At 45.2% G+C, this 14,039-nt stretch overlaps 1 protein-coding gene across 3 annotated transcripts in view; it reads left to right on the top strand.

Moving 5' to 3' along the window:
* The window catches only part of LOC115147186 (septin-9), an 83,844-nt gene that overhangs the window by 30,368 nt on the left and 39,437 nt on the right, over positions 1-14,039 (top strand). For all 3 annotated transcript variants that reach the window (XM_029689260.1, XM_029689261.1, XM_029689258.1), the window contains exon 2: positions 5,894-6,547. In XM_029689260.1, coding sequence (XP_029545120.1) covers positions 5,894-6,547 — 654 coding nt within the window. The remainder of the gene's footprint in view (positions 1-5,893; positions 6,548-14,039) is intronic.

Genomic DNA, 14,039 nt, shown 5'->3' with positions numbered 1-14,039 from the left:
TTTGCCAGTGGGTTTGGCATTGTATGTACAGTAGTATATGTCTGACACTGCACAGTTTTAAATGCTAGCATTATATCATCATGCCTCTTATGTTTTCACAGACCGTAATCTGTCAGTATTACAGTAACTGTCAGCGTCCTCATCGTTCCACCGTCATGTGATATTGATCAGGAAGTGAGCGAGTCTGGAATGTAAGAGATGGGTCAGTGGTTCAGTGAGACAACCATTGACTACAGACTTAATACCATGGTGTAATTAGCAGAGAAACGTCAGCAATATTATTTGGCAATATCTTCTTCAGTATCCCATAGATGGTGTGCAATACTATATATTTGCTACAGTACAGTTGGTCTTTTCGGCCCTAAAGAACCCTCAAAAGACACACTTGCCCATGCGGTCCAATAAACATACATTTGACTAGACACACACACACTGATGAAACTCTAGCATTTGGGCCTCAGAGTTGCGGTCCCCAGGAGAGCTCCCTTCACTCTTCAGTTCTAACAGGCCGGTCTGAAGGCCGTCTGGCCCCCGTCTAGACCCCTTTCTTTGAGGAAGCTGATCCAGCCGGTCACATCAGGACTCAGACGACATGCCATGGAGCTCAGGGCCCATACTCTCAAAGGGCCTCAGAGAAGGAGTATTGAACAAGGCCTGGGACTCTAACATGAAGGCTACCATGACGTCCGCTGGCCTTGTTTAGTTGGACAGTGTACTGATGTGGATGAGCTGGAGTGCAACAGTGGGCCCTAGAGAACACAACCTCATGTCTTGACCTTTTTAGTCAGTTTAGGTATACGTCTATGGTCTCTCGCTCGCCCCCTCTTTCCTCGGTGTTCAATCTGATCTCTAGCCTCACTAAACCTCACAACAGGATGCGGTGATGACTTTGATCTTTCTGACCTCAGTCAGAACCAACACAACCAGGAAGTCAGTCTCTTTCTATAACTACCGTGAGACTGTAAACAGGAAACAATACGTTGTGGTTCTGATGGCTCGTTTGGTTGGAGCACAGTTACATTTCACAGCTCCATTTCCTGCATAAAAATCACATTTGAATTGTCACATGCTTCGTAAATAACTGGTGTACTTACAGTGAAGTGCATACTGACTGTGTTAACTCAAACCATTAGATAAAAGCACCTGCATAACTGTATCATTATCATTAGCCTATCTCTTTCTAGCTGCATCAGAGCTGTACAGTATCTGTTGTCCATTACTCTGTGTGTCCTTGAGGAGATGAGCTAACGCCAGTGATGCACACAGGGACAGGAAGTCAAGGCGAGCACCTGGGCCTAGCAGGGTGGGAGAGAGAACAAAGTCTGTTTCCTGCTCTCTATTTAAATCTATTTAGGTGGGCCGGGGATGATACCAGTATCGCGAAACTTGTTAGTGTCGTGGCAGGGAAACAAAACACAAAGCAGATTTCTTTAAGAAAACAGTCCTAATGTTGGAAACAGACATTATTATGTTGTCATCCAGAGTCACATGTATTTATTTTCCAAACTAGTACACAATATTTTACATACAGCTGGTTTATAAAGGACCAAAGAGTTGAGTCTGCTTCGTGTTTTCATTTTTGCCATGGATATTGTTTTGCGATACTGGTATCTTCCCGGCCCTACTATTTAGGTCAGGTGGGAGAGAGCCTCCATCTTAGTGTGTTGTGCTATGCTAGGACCAGGAGTTTTCCTAACCACAACATCTGGCCAGGAAAAACTCTGTTGGCCCAGTTATAGGCCTGGACTAGGGCCCAGATTTGTTCTTGGTCAGGAGAAATGCCAGGCCCTATGGCTATTTTTATGGTCATCCCCTCACAAGAGACTGTGAGATACTGAACACTAAGAGTTAGGCTACACAGGGAGAAAGAAATAGGCTCTGGTTGTTAAGGAGATTCCGCAGAGACGTTCTGTATTTCCAGCTCATTGTCTGGGAATGCCATTTCACCTGGGGGATGAGACGGTATTGTCCGTCTGGCCTTCGCTCACGTCGGGATACTGGCGCTCCGTGTTCCCAGGTCAATCCAGCACGTGTGAAATCTATGACAGGGATATCCTTGGATGCTTCCTCGGAAACACGTGATCCTTCTTCTCTGTCTTCTAGTGGAATGATGTTGGAAAGAGTGACCTCTGAATGTATAGAAAACCATGGAAAACCGCATGGTAGAACTGAGTCGAGGAACGTTATTATTTGCTATAGTAATTCCCGTAATGTCTCTCTCTAAAGTCATTCTCAGGCATATGGTGACCGTTGAGAAAGTTGAATTTCTAGGTCTTATTAAATGATATGGGGCGGCATTGTAGCCTAGTGGTTAGAGCGTTGGACTAGTAACCCAAAGGTTGCAAGATCGAAACCCCGAGCTGACAAGGTACAGAATCTCTCGTTCTGCCCCTGAACAAGGCAGTTAACCCACTGTTCCTAAGCCGTCATAGAAAATAAGAATTTGTTCCTAACTGACTTGCCTAGTTAAATAAAGGTAAAAAATAAATATGCAGCCATCTTGGATGTTATGACAACACTTAAGTCCTATTGGTGTTATGCCTGTCTGACAGTCTCTATGCAATCGTGGTCTTTGGTCTTCCACCCAGCTGACTGTTTTTGAGCATTAAATCATACATTGTACAGTTTCTCTGATAATAACACTTAAGTCCTATCAGTGTTAGGCTTATACTGACTGTCTCTCTATGCAGGCAACCCTGGAGACTGTTCAAGAGCATGTAACGTTAAAGAACATTCAGATAGAAATGAATGTGGTAGAAAAGATGGGACTGTCTGTCAGATTGAATAGGGAATCATGTCAGCTCTGCTCATTCTATTTCTGTCTGCAACGTTCAGAACGTTTCAGATCACTGAATACACCAGTGGTCTTCCAGCTCACTGTTTGCTAAGCACTAAGCAGCAGACTGATTTGGCAGTCAAATCCTAGTCCTGGACCGAGTTGAAAGTAGCCGGAGCCTTGGAATCATTCAGCACAATCATAGAACACAAGAGGGAGGAAAGGCGGGTTATGGGGATGGAGTCCAGTGGCAAAGTGGTTTGGACATGGAAATAACTTATAACCGTGTTCTGTTTTATAAGCGGCATATGGGATTGGGTCTCCCATTCTAATTAAAGATATGGGAGATGGGACGTGTTTTTAGTAACAGCCAAAGCAACACACATCCTTAAAATGGAGGGCTAAAATGTTTTTATAATGCCTCTTGGACTCCGGAAACTCCAATATTCCCCAAATCATGAGAGCGTAATGGAGGAAGCATGAGAGAATAACAGTTAGTCGTCGGAAATTGTTTAGTTGAGAACCTTTTTTAAAAGGTGTTTTGGGGGTTGTTAAGAGCATTTAACACCTACAGTATGCACACATGAGACCCTTCAAATACAGTTAGGAGGTTTAGCAGTTTGCTAATGCTGCTATGCTAACGTTGGTTAGCTAGCTTTTCAATGCACAGGGAATGCAAGAACAAGGAAAGGCAGATCAGCAAAACAAATGGACAGATGTATGGTAACCATAGCAGCAGTGAGTGTTTAAATAGAGAGATACAGAGGGAAAGGGACTAGCAACACCAATCATACGACAGCATATAGACATCATGGACACTTATGAGGCAGTCAGAGAAGAGCAAGACATTTGCTCCAGCACGCTAAGTTATAGTTTGGCAAGAAGAGGATTTGTCTTAGGGGGAGAAAGAGTATCGCTGTCATAAAATTAAGAGGCTTATAGCAGTAAAATTTAGATTAGGTCCATAACTGATGTTTTGATGAAGGCTTTGGTGTGATTGTCTCTAGCTCTCTGGGTCCCTTCACAGCTCAGACTGGGTTTATGGAGAGGGCAATGGGATAGGGGCTGAGTACCCCCTCTTTGTGTACATACATACATACATACATACATACATACATACATACATACATACATACATACATACATACATACATACATACATACATACATACACTACCGTTAAAAAGTTTGGGGTCACTTAGAAATGTCCTTGATTTTGAAAGAAAAGCTCATTTCTTTTGTCCATTAAAATAACATCAAATTGATCAGAAATACAGTGTAGACATTGTTAATGTTGTAAATGACTATTGTAGCTGGAAATGGCTGTTTGTTTTTATTTTTATGGAATATCTACATAGGGGTACAGAGGCCCATTATCAGCAACCATCACTCCTGTGTTCCAATGGCACGTTGTGTTAGCAAATCCAAGTTTATAATTTTAAAAGGCTAATTGATCATTAGAAAACCCTTTTGCAATAATGTTTGCACAGCTGAAAACTGTTGTGCTGATTAAAGAAGCAATAAAACTGTCCTTCTTTAGACTAGTTGAGTATCTGGAGCATCAGCATGTGTGGGTTCGATTACAGGCTCAAAATGGCCAGAAACAAAGAATTTTCTTCTGAAACTTGTCAGTCTATGCTTGTTCTGAGAAATAAAGGCTATTCCATGCGAGAAATTGCCAATAAACTGAAGATCTCGTACAATGCTGTGTACTACTCCCTTCTCAGAACTGTCTCTAATCAGAATAGAAAGAGTGGGAGACCCCGGTGCACAACTGAGCAAGAGGACAAGTACATTAGTGTCTAGTTTGAGAAACAGACGCCTCACAAGTCCTCAACTGGCAGCTTCATTAATAAATAGCACCCGCAAAACACCAGTCTCAACGTCAACAGTGAAGAGGTGACTCCAGGATGCTGGCCTTCTAGGCAGAGTTTCTCTGTCCAGTGTCTGTGTTCTTTTGACCATCTTAATCTTTCATTTTTATTGGCCAGTCTGAGATATGGCTTTTTCTTTGCTACTCTGCCTAGAAGGCCAGCATTCCGGAGTCCCCTCTTCACTGTTGACGTTGAGACTGGTGTTTTGCGGGTACTATTTAATGAAGCTGCCAGTCTTGTGTGCTTTTCTTTTCTTTCAAAAACAGGACATTTCTAAGTGACCCCAAACTTTTGAACGGTAGTGTGCATGCATGCACGTGTGTAGGCGTGCGCGCACACACACACACACACTCTTTAGGCCATAACAGAACTGATCATCAGCTTGGAGTTATTGAGTAGTACAGAGAGGTCATGGATGTGTGTGACTGTGATGTCATAACCAGCTCGTAACCACAGTGACTAGCTTAGCATCTTCCCCATGGGATTCAAGTTGACTTCCAAGAAGCAATGCCTACAAGGCCAAACTAGCCTCATGTTTTTGTTTAAACTTATTTTTTGGATTTTCTCACAAAGCCACCAGTAACCTGGGGGAGGCGTGTCTCATTTTGTTAATTCGGTATTAATGCATTGTGTATATAGGCTATGCATCAGTTACTACCACTACTCATCCATATCTCATACAATATTCAAGTATTGTATGTAGAGAATACAAGGCAGATATATGACTTTCATTTATATAAGGCCATGCAAGTCTAAGGCCACTTGAGGCCATGCAAGTGGGTGTATAAATTGGATCACATTTTATAACATACAGTACCACACTGTGACGTAAAACTGGCACCATTTAAACTAGTATAAACTTATACAGTGCCATCTGCAGTCGTATGTAGTGACAGATTGGCACCACTAATAACGAGTTATTGAAATGATTTGAGCTTGGATTAATTGCTTGTCGCTGCCATTTTCCTTTGTGATGTCGCTGAGATTGCTTTTCCAGCTTCTCTCTACCCACTAACCTCAAGCAGCTATGATGCCAGGGACGTCAATACAGTTCATGTTGCTCCTCTGGAATTAGAATACACTGTTCATATATTTGCTGTTGTATTTGTTTAGTCCAGGACTAGCCGTAACGTTTGTTTAGGAAACCGGCCCTAAGTGCACTCTGATTATCAGCAATGTCAGAAATGGTAGTATGGATGACTCATTGACTGAGTGTGTCTGTCTCATCTCACCCTCCATGCAGCTCTAAAGAGGTCATTTGAGGTGGAGGATGTGGACACCTCGGTCAACTCCTCGCCAGGCTCCCGCCGGGCGCCCAACAACACCAACCACCGCCCCGTCATGTCCCCCACCAGCATCTACTACCGTGAACTGGGCGCCAGCAATAACAACAACGGCTCCATCTCCAAGGCCATCATGGGAGGGGGCGGCTCCAAGCCTCCTGAGCCCATATCCCGGGGACGCACGGAGCTCTCCATCGACATTTCCTCCAAGCAGGTGGATCCAACCAGCCCTGGTTCGCTCCGATTCGGCGCGAAACGACCCGAGGTCCTAGGCCACTCCAAGACGCCCGAGATGGGCCACAAACGGGAGGTGACCTTCTCTAAAACGCCCCAGGAGGTGGTGATTCGCGCAGGGGCCCGGACCCCCGAGCCACCCAGCCATGCCCGGAGGTTCGAGCCCGCCAGTCTGGGGGACGGCCCGGCCGCGAGGACCACACCAGGGATCAGCGTCACCAAAGCACCCGAGACAACGGGGAATGGAAAGAACAACCACGAGAACCATGGTCATCATGCACCGGTCCACCACCCGCACCACCCCAACCCCCACCACAACACCATCGTCACCACCATCCGCTGCTCCTCGCCCAACCGCACCAAGTCCCCCAACCCAGACAGTGAGTAACCTCTGACCCTAGGTTTCTTCTCCTGAACCCTCTAACTCCTTAGGTTCCTCATGTGATCCTGGATGTAGTCACTCTAACAGAGTGAGGGCCTTCAAGTGGTGGGGAACACAAACAGCCATAGAGATGCTTGGGTTTGTAGGAAGACCCCAACTTTCCGTTGTCTTTCAATTGTGTCACTGTGAAGTTGCTATGGAGATGACCAGTATATACATGTGTAAGCAAGGGAGAGTAAGGCAGTGTTTTGAGGCTTTGGACCTGGTGTGTGTGTGTGTGTGTTGCTAACCACCAATCATAGGATCTGGTGTGTTTGGTAGTGTGTGTGTGTTTGATCTGGGCTGGAGTTCCCCGTAGCATAACACAGGCTTCTGAGCAGAGGCTTTGGTATGAGAAAGCAGAGAGGCCCAATGCGGCGTGGAGGCAGTAATGGGCTCACACCACTGATCTGGGGACTGTTTCTAGGAGTGGCCTCTCCAACACAGGCTGAGTGCCTCCAGTCTGATACAGCCTGCCTTGGTGGAGAGATGCAACTCTGTAAAAGTGGTATGAGTAAGCAAAGTGCATCATAGACTGGTCTCAGATCTGTTCGTACTATCTAGCCAACTCAAATAGTTTTTTTATCATGCCAAACATGATCTGGGACCAGTGAGGCTAGGTGTATATATAGAAACCGTGTGCTATGGTCCTGCATTCATGTCAGCTTTCTGTTTTAAGACTATTGGCAATATGCACATACCTCCGCAGTACACAGTAGTGTAGGTATCCACATTTTGGATACACTTTTAGTTTTCAAACCTCCAGTGGTGGAGGTACAGAACATTTTCCACAACACATCATCCCCCTCCAGTTGCCTTCCTCTACTACCTCAGAGAGGGACTGGAAGATGCAATCACACACAGAGTGGAGAGCTCTGGGTCCCCGGAGTGGGCCTGTAAGAGGAGAGGTCTGTTTGATTAAAGCCCAGCCTGGGCCTGTCTGTCAGTACGGCCTGTCCCTCCTGTCCCACTCTGCTCTGTCTGGAGCCCAGCGTCTCAGTCCCCTATCAATGAATGTTCAGCTGCTTTGTTCTACAATTCCCTCTCAACTCAGTCCCCTATCGCTGAATGTACAAAAACTATTCAGGCAATTTGTTCTTCAATTCATGCACTCTTGGTAGACTGTGAGATAACAACAATATGTTGTTTTATTCTCCTACATATGCAAGTGATGAATGTGTGAATGGATGGAGAGAACCCTGTCCTAGAGCAAAAGTAGTCGGCAGCATCTGACACATTTGGGTTCCGCTCACTCACTTTTCTTTGCTTTGTACTTTCTTTGTCTATCCCTCTCTGTCCTCCTCTCTCTTTCTTACAACACACGCACAAACACTCCTCTTCTTTCCTCCCTCTGCAGATTGAGCGTGTCTCGGCCCCCAAAAGGGGCGTCCGACACGAGCCAAGTTAGATTCCTGTAAACTGAGGGATAAAACCCGGAGCCAAATATGACCTAATGTGTCAGCATTTACACAGTCTTTAGACGGCATTCAAGCCATATTTAGAGAGCGTTTAGAGAATGTATAAGTAACGCTTAGACAACGTTTTAGACCTGAGACTGAGGGAGCACACAGCATGGGGCCAGCTGCAGGGAAACTACAGATGCTAGACGCATTGGTTTGTTTATCAGATGGACAAACGCACACATGCTGCTTCCCAAGTGGTACCCTATTCCCTATATAGTGGAGCTATGGCTCTGGTCAAAGCTAGTGCACTATATAGGGAATAGGGTGAAATTTTGGACACAGAAACATGCAGAAAAGCATTCTACTTAGCCTTGCTCGTTCGCTTCCTCAAACTCGAACTCCGCAGTGATCAAATGAATCATGGTTTTCAGTATTTAATAAACCAGTATGTTCCAGTCAGTGCTATTATCGATATTGCCAAGTATTCCATGACTTACTTGGCCTTAATTAACTATAATTCTGTAGGCTTTTTTTCCTGTTGACACAGACCATTTTAGCATTATGTGTTCGTGGATTGGAACAGTATAAATTACCATACTTTATAATTCGGTACGAGTTTGTAGGCTATATTCCAATATTAAGAGCTCAGATTTGATGGGATGATCGTGTGTGTGTGTGTGTGTGTGTGTGTGTGTGTGTGTGTGTGTGTGTGTGTGTGTGTGTGTGTGTGTGTGTGTGTGTGTGTGTGTGTGTGTGTGTGTGTGTGTGTGTGTGTTTTCTGCTCTGGAGCTGGGAGTCTTGTAGCCTGGTTCCTACTCAGGCCACGGAGGTCTGGGCTAGTTATTTTCCCAGAGGGAGAGGGCCTTATTAGGGCTCTCAATGAAGGGTGACCTGCCTGGAGGGCCTGAGGCCAGGGCCCACCCTGACTGACTGAGGGACTCTGACCCCTGCTCTGTCCCGCTCCGTCTGTCAGTGTGGGGAGATGGCATCAGTGGAGCAGAAACGTGAACAACACAGCACTGTAGTGGACTGGTTGTGTGTGTTGTTTCCATCAGATTTTGTGTCAAGTAGGAGAAATTGGCTCCAACATAATACACAAGTAGGCCCTAATTAATTTCAATAGGTGACTATGAGTGATAGATGTGATGGTTTCACAAGTGACTTTAAAGAGATTGATCCTCTTTCATGACAAGATATTACCTAGATAATGGTGGATTTGAAACTCTTTACATTGGCGTACAGATTGTTGACTCTGTGCCTTGTTTGAAATTGTCCAAGTTACTGTCAGCTGTGTTTTTCTGAGTGATAAGCCGTTTTCCTGTCCATTCAGTTTTTCAAACGGGTAATGACATCAGAGACACACACTCTGGTTTCCCGGGCTTCCTTCCTTCCGTGTGCTGTCCATCAGGGCGATTGTTTCCCCTCGTCCTGACCTCGCCTCTCTTCCTCGCTCAGCCTGGGTCATGTGATCTGAGTCAGTGGCACTTCCAGCCAGTTGTGTGATCTCACCACAATAGAGTACATCTGGATACATTTTTAGTATGTTTCTAGGATCAAAATGTCAGTCTCTGATCTCTGTAGGTGGCTCTAAATATCAACAGGTAACTGATGTTTGTAGAGTGCAAAATAACCTGTTTCAATATGTTTTATATGTACTGTAGAAGAAATGGGAAGACTCTTTAATTGAATCAGTGCACTGTTGCTCCCATTCACACGTCTACATTGAACTTTACAGTAGATTATGATTTGCCTCAGTTGACTACCCTTTTTATTTTATTTAACTAGGCAAGTCAGTTAAGAATAAATTCTTATTTACAATGAAAACTCACTGTTCCCCGGTAGGCCAACTGCCTTGTTCAGGAGCAGAACGACAGATTTTTACCTTGTCAGCTCAGGGAATCGATCTAGCAACCATTCAGTTACTGGCCCAACACTCTAACCACTAGGCTACCTGCCACCCTTTGACCTCCCTACAACCAGAGGTCCATTAGACTGTAGATTACTGTTATATTATACTGTAACAATACAGAGAGGAATTCCCATTGAGATTCAACTTGACCACTCTGTCCTGGGGGGTGGTTGGTTATGCCATCAGTTCTGCCACTTCAAGCCCTCTAACCCAGCATTGAAATTATTGATATAAATCTTCTATAATGTGTCTCATTGGCCCTGAACTGACATGTTTGGTTGATCAACAAAGTTCTGACGAAGCAGTTTGATTGTTCCTTGACCCACTCCTCTCACTGTTCTCCTCCATGCCCCTTCATTCTCCTCTGGTGGCCTGCCTGTGTGTTGTCTGTCTCGGTCCCCTACCCCCTTGTACCACCATCTGACCTTCTGCAGCGTCACACCAGATGAGGGCCCCACTATCCCCTTTCTACAGAGAATCCCTCCACACAAACACACACAAAGAGAGACAGAAGGGTAGGGAGATCCCAGGCTGATTAACATGATTAGCAGTGGACCCCCCAAGAGGAAAGTTTAGGGAATAGGGGGGCCGCCATTCCCATCTGGCTAACGTCGAGTTAGTCTCTGACCACACACACACACACACACACACACACACTGGGCCTGTACTGTGAAATCGAGTGTAAACATTCCCAAAGTAAGAATCTTTGTACTAATTCCCTAGAATTCTAAAGTACTGTATTCAGTTTCCCCTTCCTCATGTCATTCCATGCTGTGTCACATATGTGGAACTAGAATGACCTACAGCGCTATGTGATTTAAACTCCAGCTTCTTAGTCTTAGTCTTAGTCTTAGTTGAAGCACTCCGATTGGTATCTCAGGTAAAGTCGTTGTGATAAAGCAGCGCTTGACAGCAGGGCCTGTGGTGTATTCATTACGGAAACCATTTACCGTTTAAGAACCAAACGGAAGCAAACAGAGCGAAACTAGAGTTTCTATTGGACTAATTCAGGTCGGTCCTTCCTTGTTTGCTTCCGTTTAAAAGAAATGATGCAACAGACTCGGCGTAATGACTACGCCCCTGGTATCCATCATAGCAAGAGATGCCTCTCTCTCGCTCGCAGGGTATTCATGAAGTCATTCACCAAGTCACTATGGTACGAGGAGAGAAACGTACGTTAACATATGTTTCCCATGCCAATAAAGCCCCTTGAATTGAAATTGAATTGAGTAGAGGAGGCCGTCTGCTAGAGCATATCATCATGGCTCATGTTAAACTGTTTCCAGGTTCCAGACCTCTCAGAGTTAGCGTTAGCGGGCTAGGAAAACTACAGAGTGAGGTCATTAGACTGCAGTGTTGGCCACTCACTTTCAGCTCCCCTGAGGGCTAGCGGTGTTAGCTCATAATGATGTCTGTGGGTGCAGAGTTCAGAGTGGCCAGCAGGAGGTGCAGTATGACAGGTGGAGTGTAGGGTTAGGGTATGGCTTAGAGGAGATAGCTATGGGACCTGGCTTGCAGGTAATGCTTGCATCTTATATAGGACATTGCTGAGGGCATGTAGACAGTAATTAAAGGTGCATTTTTAAGTACTCTTAAGTAATCTCTTATTCTCTTATCCACTCTGTTTCTTTCATTCTCTCCCCCCTTTCTCTTCTCTCACTCACACATTGTTCTATATCTCACTAAAACTGAATGAATGTGTCTGCTTGTGTTTTGTAGGATTTATTCCTGATGTGATTGAAAGTGTTTTTGGGTCAGTGGAAAGCCTGTGTGTATTGAGCGCTTCCACTGAGGGTAGAGCTGAGCTGAGAGAAGTGGAAACCGAACAGGGTCCCCCAGATAAGGTTTCCGGAAGCTTCTGTTTACTCTGCTCCGCCTGGTGGAAGTCAGGGGTTAAAGAAGGTTCCCATGCAGCACACACACACACACACGCACGCACACACACACACACACACACACACACACACACACACACACACACACACACACACACACGCGCCCATACACTCCACTAAAGCAACCCCAGTTCCCCCTTCCTCCTATTTCCAGTCTCCCTGAGCCACTATCTCCCGGTCCCCACCCTTGTCTTCCTTAGTGAGTTCTCTGAATGCTGGTCAAGCTGGACTGACACTAGTCATGACCGTATAAAATAGGTAGGACCAGGACCTTTTCCTGACCACTTGACCACCAGCCAACAACTATCATCACTACCAGTGTCTGGACCCTCCCCTGACTCTACCACAGTCTTTTATCTGGTTTATTCTGTTTATCTTTAAGAGGTGTCTGTCTGGTCCTGTCTGGTCCTGCTTATAGACTGCACCCAGCTGCTACGGATGAGGATGAGCTCAGTATTTCTCCGTTTTGCCAACTGTACAGCTGGTTAACAAAGAGAAGGTCCTCTTTGGGTCAGTGCCTCAGCTCTCAACATCCTCTGCTAATGAGGTTTCCCTCATTCTCTGGCTGATAAGGGCCATGTTTGGAATGATAATGGTGTTTTTGCTGTAATTACTCTCTCTTTCACCTTATTAACAATACGACGTTCCCAGATATTGACGTCATGTACAGGTCTTGTCTAGGGCAGTAACCAGCAGTCGTTGCTGTGTGGCCAGAGATTGAGTCAGTGTGTGTGCACACAAATTGTGAGTGGGCACTGGACAGATGGCCAATACGTACCGTTGTTGTGCCATCTGCTAGGCTGGGCAGTGGGCAGATGGGAGGCAGGGCAGGGTATGTGTGGGGTCAGTACACCACCTCTCCCTGCTGGACCTCTCCTAAGGAGGTACCATAATAATAGTCATCAGCCACCATAGAAATATAATTACTAGAACGGGCATCCCCATTCAAGTCAATGTTCTGTGATTCTAATTCTATCAGTCACTAGTCCATTGGGGGGGTTGGAGAGACACAGTACTACAGGGGGTTATTGATCCTCAGACGTTCAATAGAAGAGGAAACCAGTTACTTTTTATGATCAATTGTTTATTCATCTTCAATTATTTAAAAAAATGTAAAACAGGAAGACATGAATCCATGTTAATTTAGTGTCTCGCTGACAGATCTCATTGATTTGGTCGTATAGGCCTCTCCCAGGTTTGTTTAATTTGATCTGTCATTCAATCAATTTCCTCAGGACATAATGGAAGTACTGTAGGGCCAAAATGGTGTCAGTTTAACAGGCTGGTGCCCCATGCTGATAATAGCCGTGGCAACTACTTCCTAGCTGATGCTCACTTTACATTGAGGTGAATGAGACCACTCTTCATAATGGAGTCATCATCGCACCCATTGGCGCATGGCACAGTGCCTCGAGGTGTGTTTGACAGGGGTAATATTATGACTAGACTTAAACCCTAATCCCCTCTGAACAGCCCTAGATCAAACAACACTGGGTTAGCACGCACACAATAAACACACACTGCTTACTTGCCTGACTGGCTTCTCACCTCCATGGTGAGCGGCTAGTCCTCTATTGCCTAAGCACAGCTAACACCGCTACATTGGGAGTCATTATCCTGTGGACGTAGCTAGCTTTGTCAATTTAGCTAAAGTAGCTCGGCTCAGAGGAACTCTGGGTGAACTTTCACCTTTGTACTCAGTGATGAGACACAGGGGAGAGAAGACGGAACAAGCAAGAGCAGCTGAAGATGTAGGGGAAAGGGCAACAGTACTGCCTCTGACAGAATGCAGTGTTGGTTAGCTAAGTAAAGTCATTGGATTGCAGACAAAGTAGAGGCTGTTTTGAGTACAGTAGTACACATGTCTACAGTTAGTCCAATTCTCCCTTTCTAGACTGTACTGACATATATTTTAGAAACAGGCTACACCATTTAATTCATCCAACTTACAGTAAAGCTATAATTGGAAAATAACTTTGACAACTTATGTTATGACTAGATCTTTTGGCATTCATTTACTGTAACACTGATAAGCTCTCTCTCTGTCTCTCCCAGTTCAGCACATGGCAAGGTTTCTATTATGGATAATTATCATCATAACTCTGGGAAGTTTTCTGGAACGACCGCACAGAGAGAAAGTATGTAATCAGAGTCCCGTCTTCCTCTCTTTCTTCTCCTCCATTCCATGCTGAGTCATCTGGCTCCCCCTAGAATTCCAGCTGGAATTAGGGGCAGGGATTCCCC

Source organism: Salmo trutta, chromosome 14, assembly GCF_901001165.1.
Source record: "Salmo trutta chromosome 14, fSalTru1.1, whole genome shotgun sequence".
Taxonomy (NCBI): Eukaryota; Metazoa; Chordata; class Actinopteri; order Salmoniformes; family Salmonidae; genus Salmo; species Salmo trutta.
Note: the sequence above shows the minus strand (reverse complement) of the source record. Positions and strands in the feature narration are given on the sequence as shown.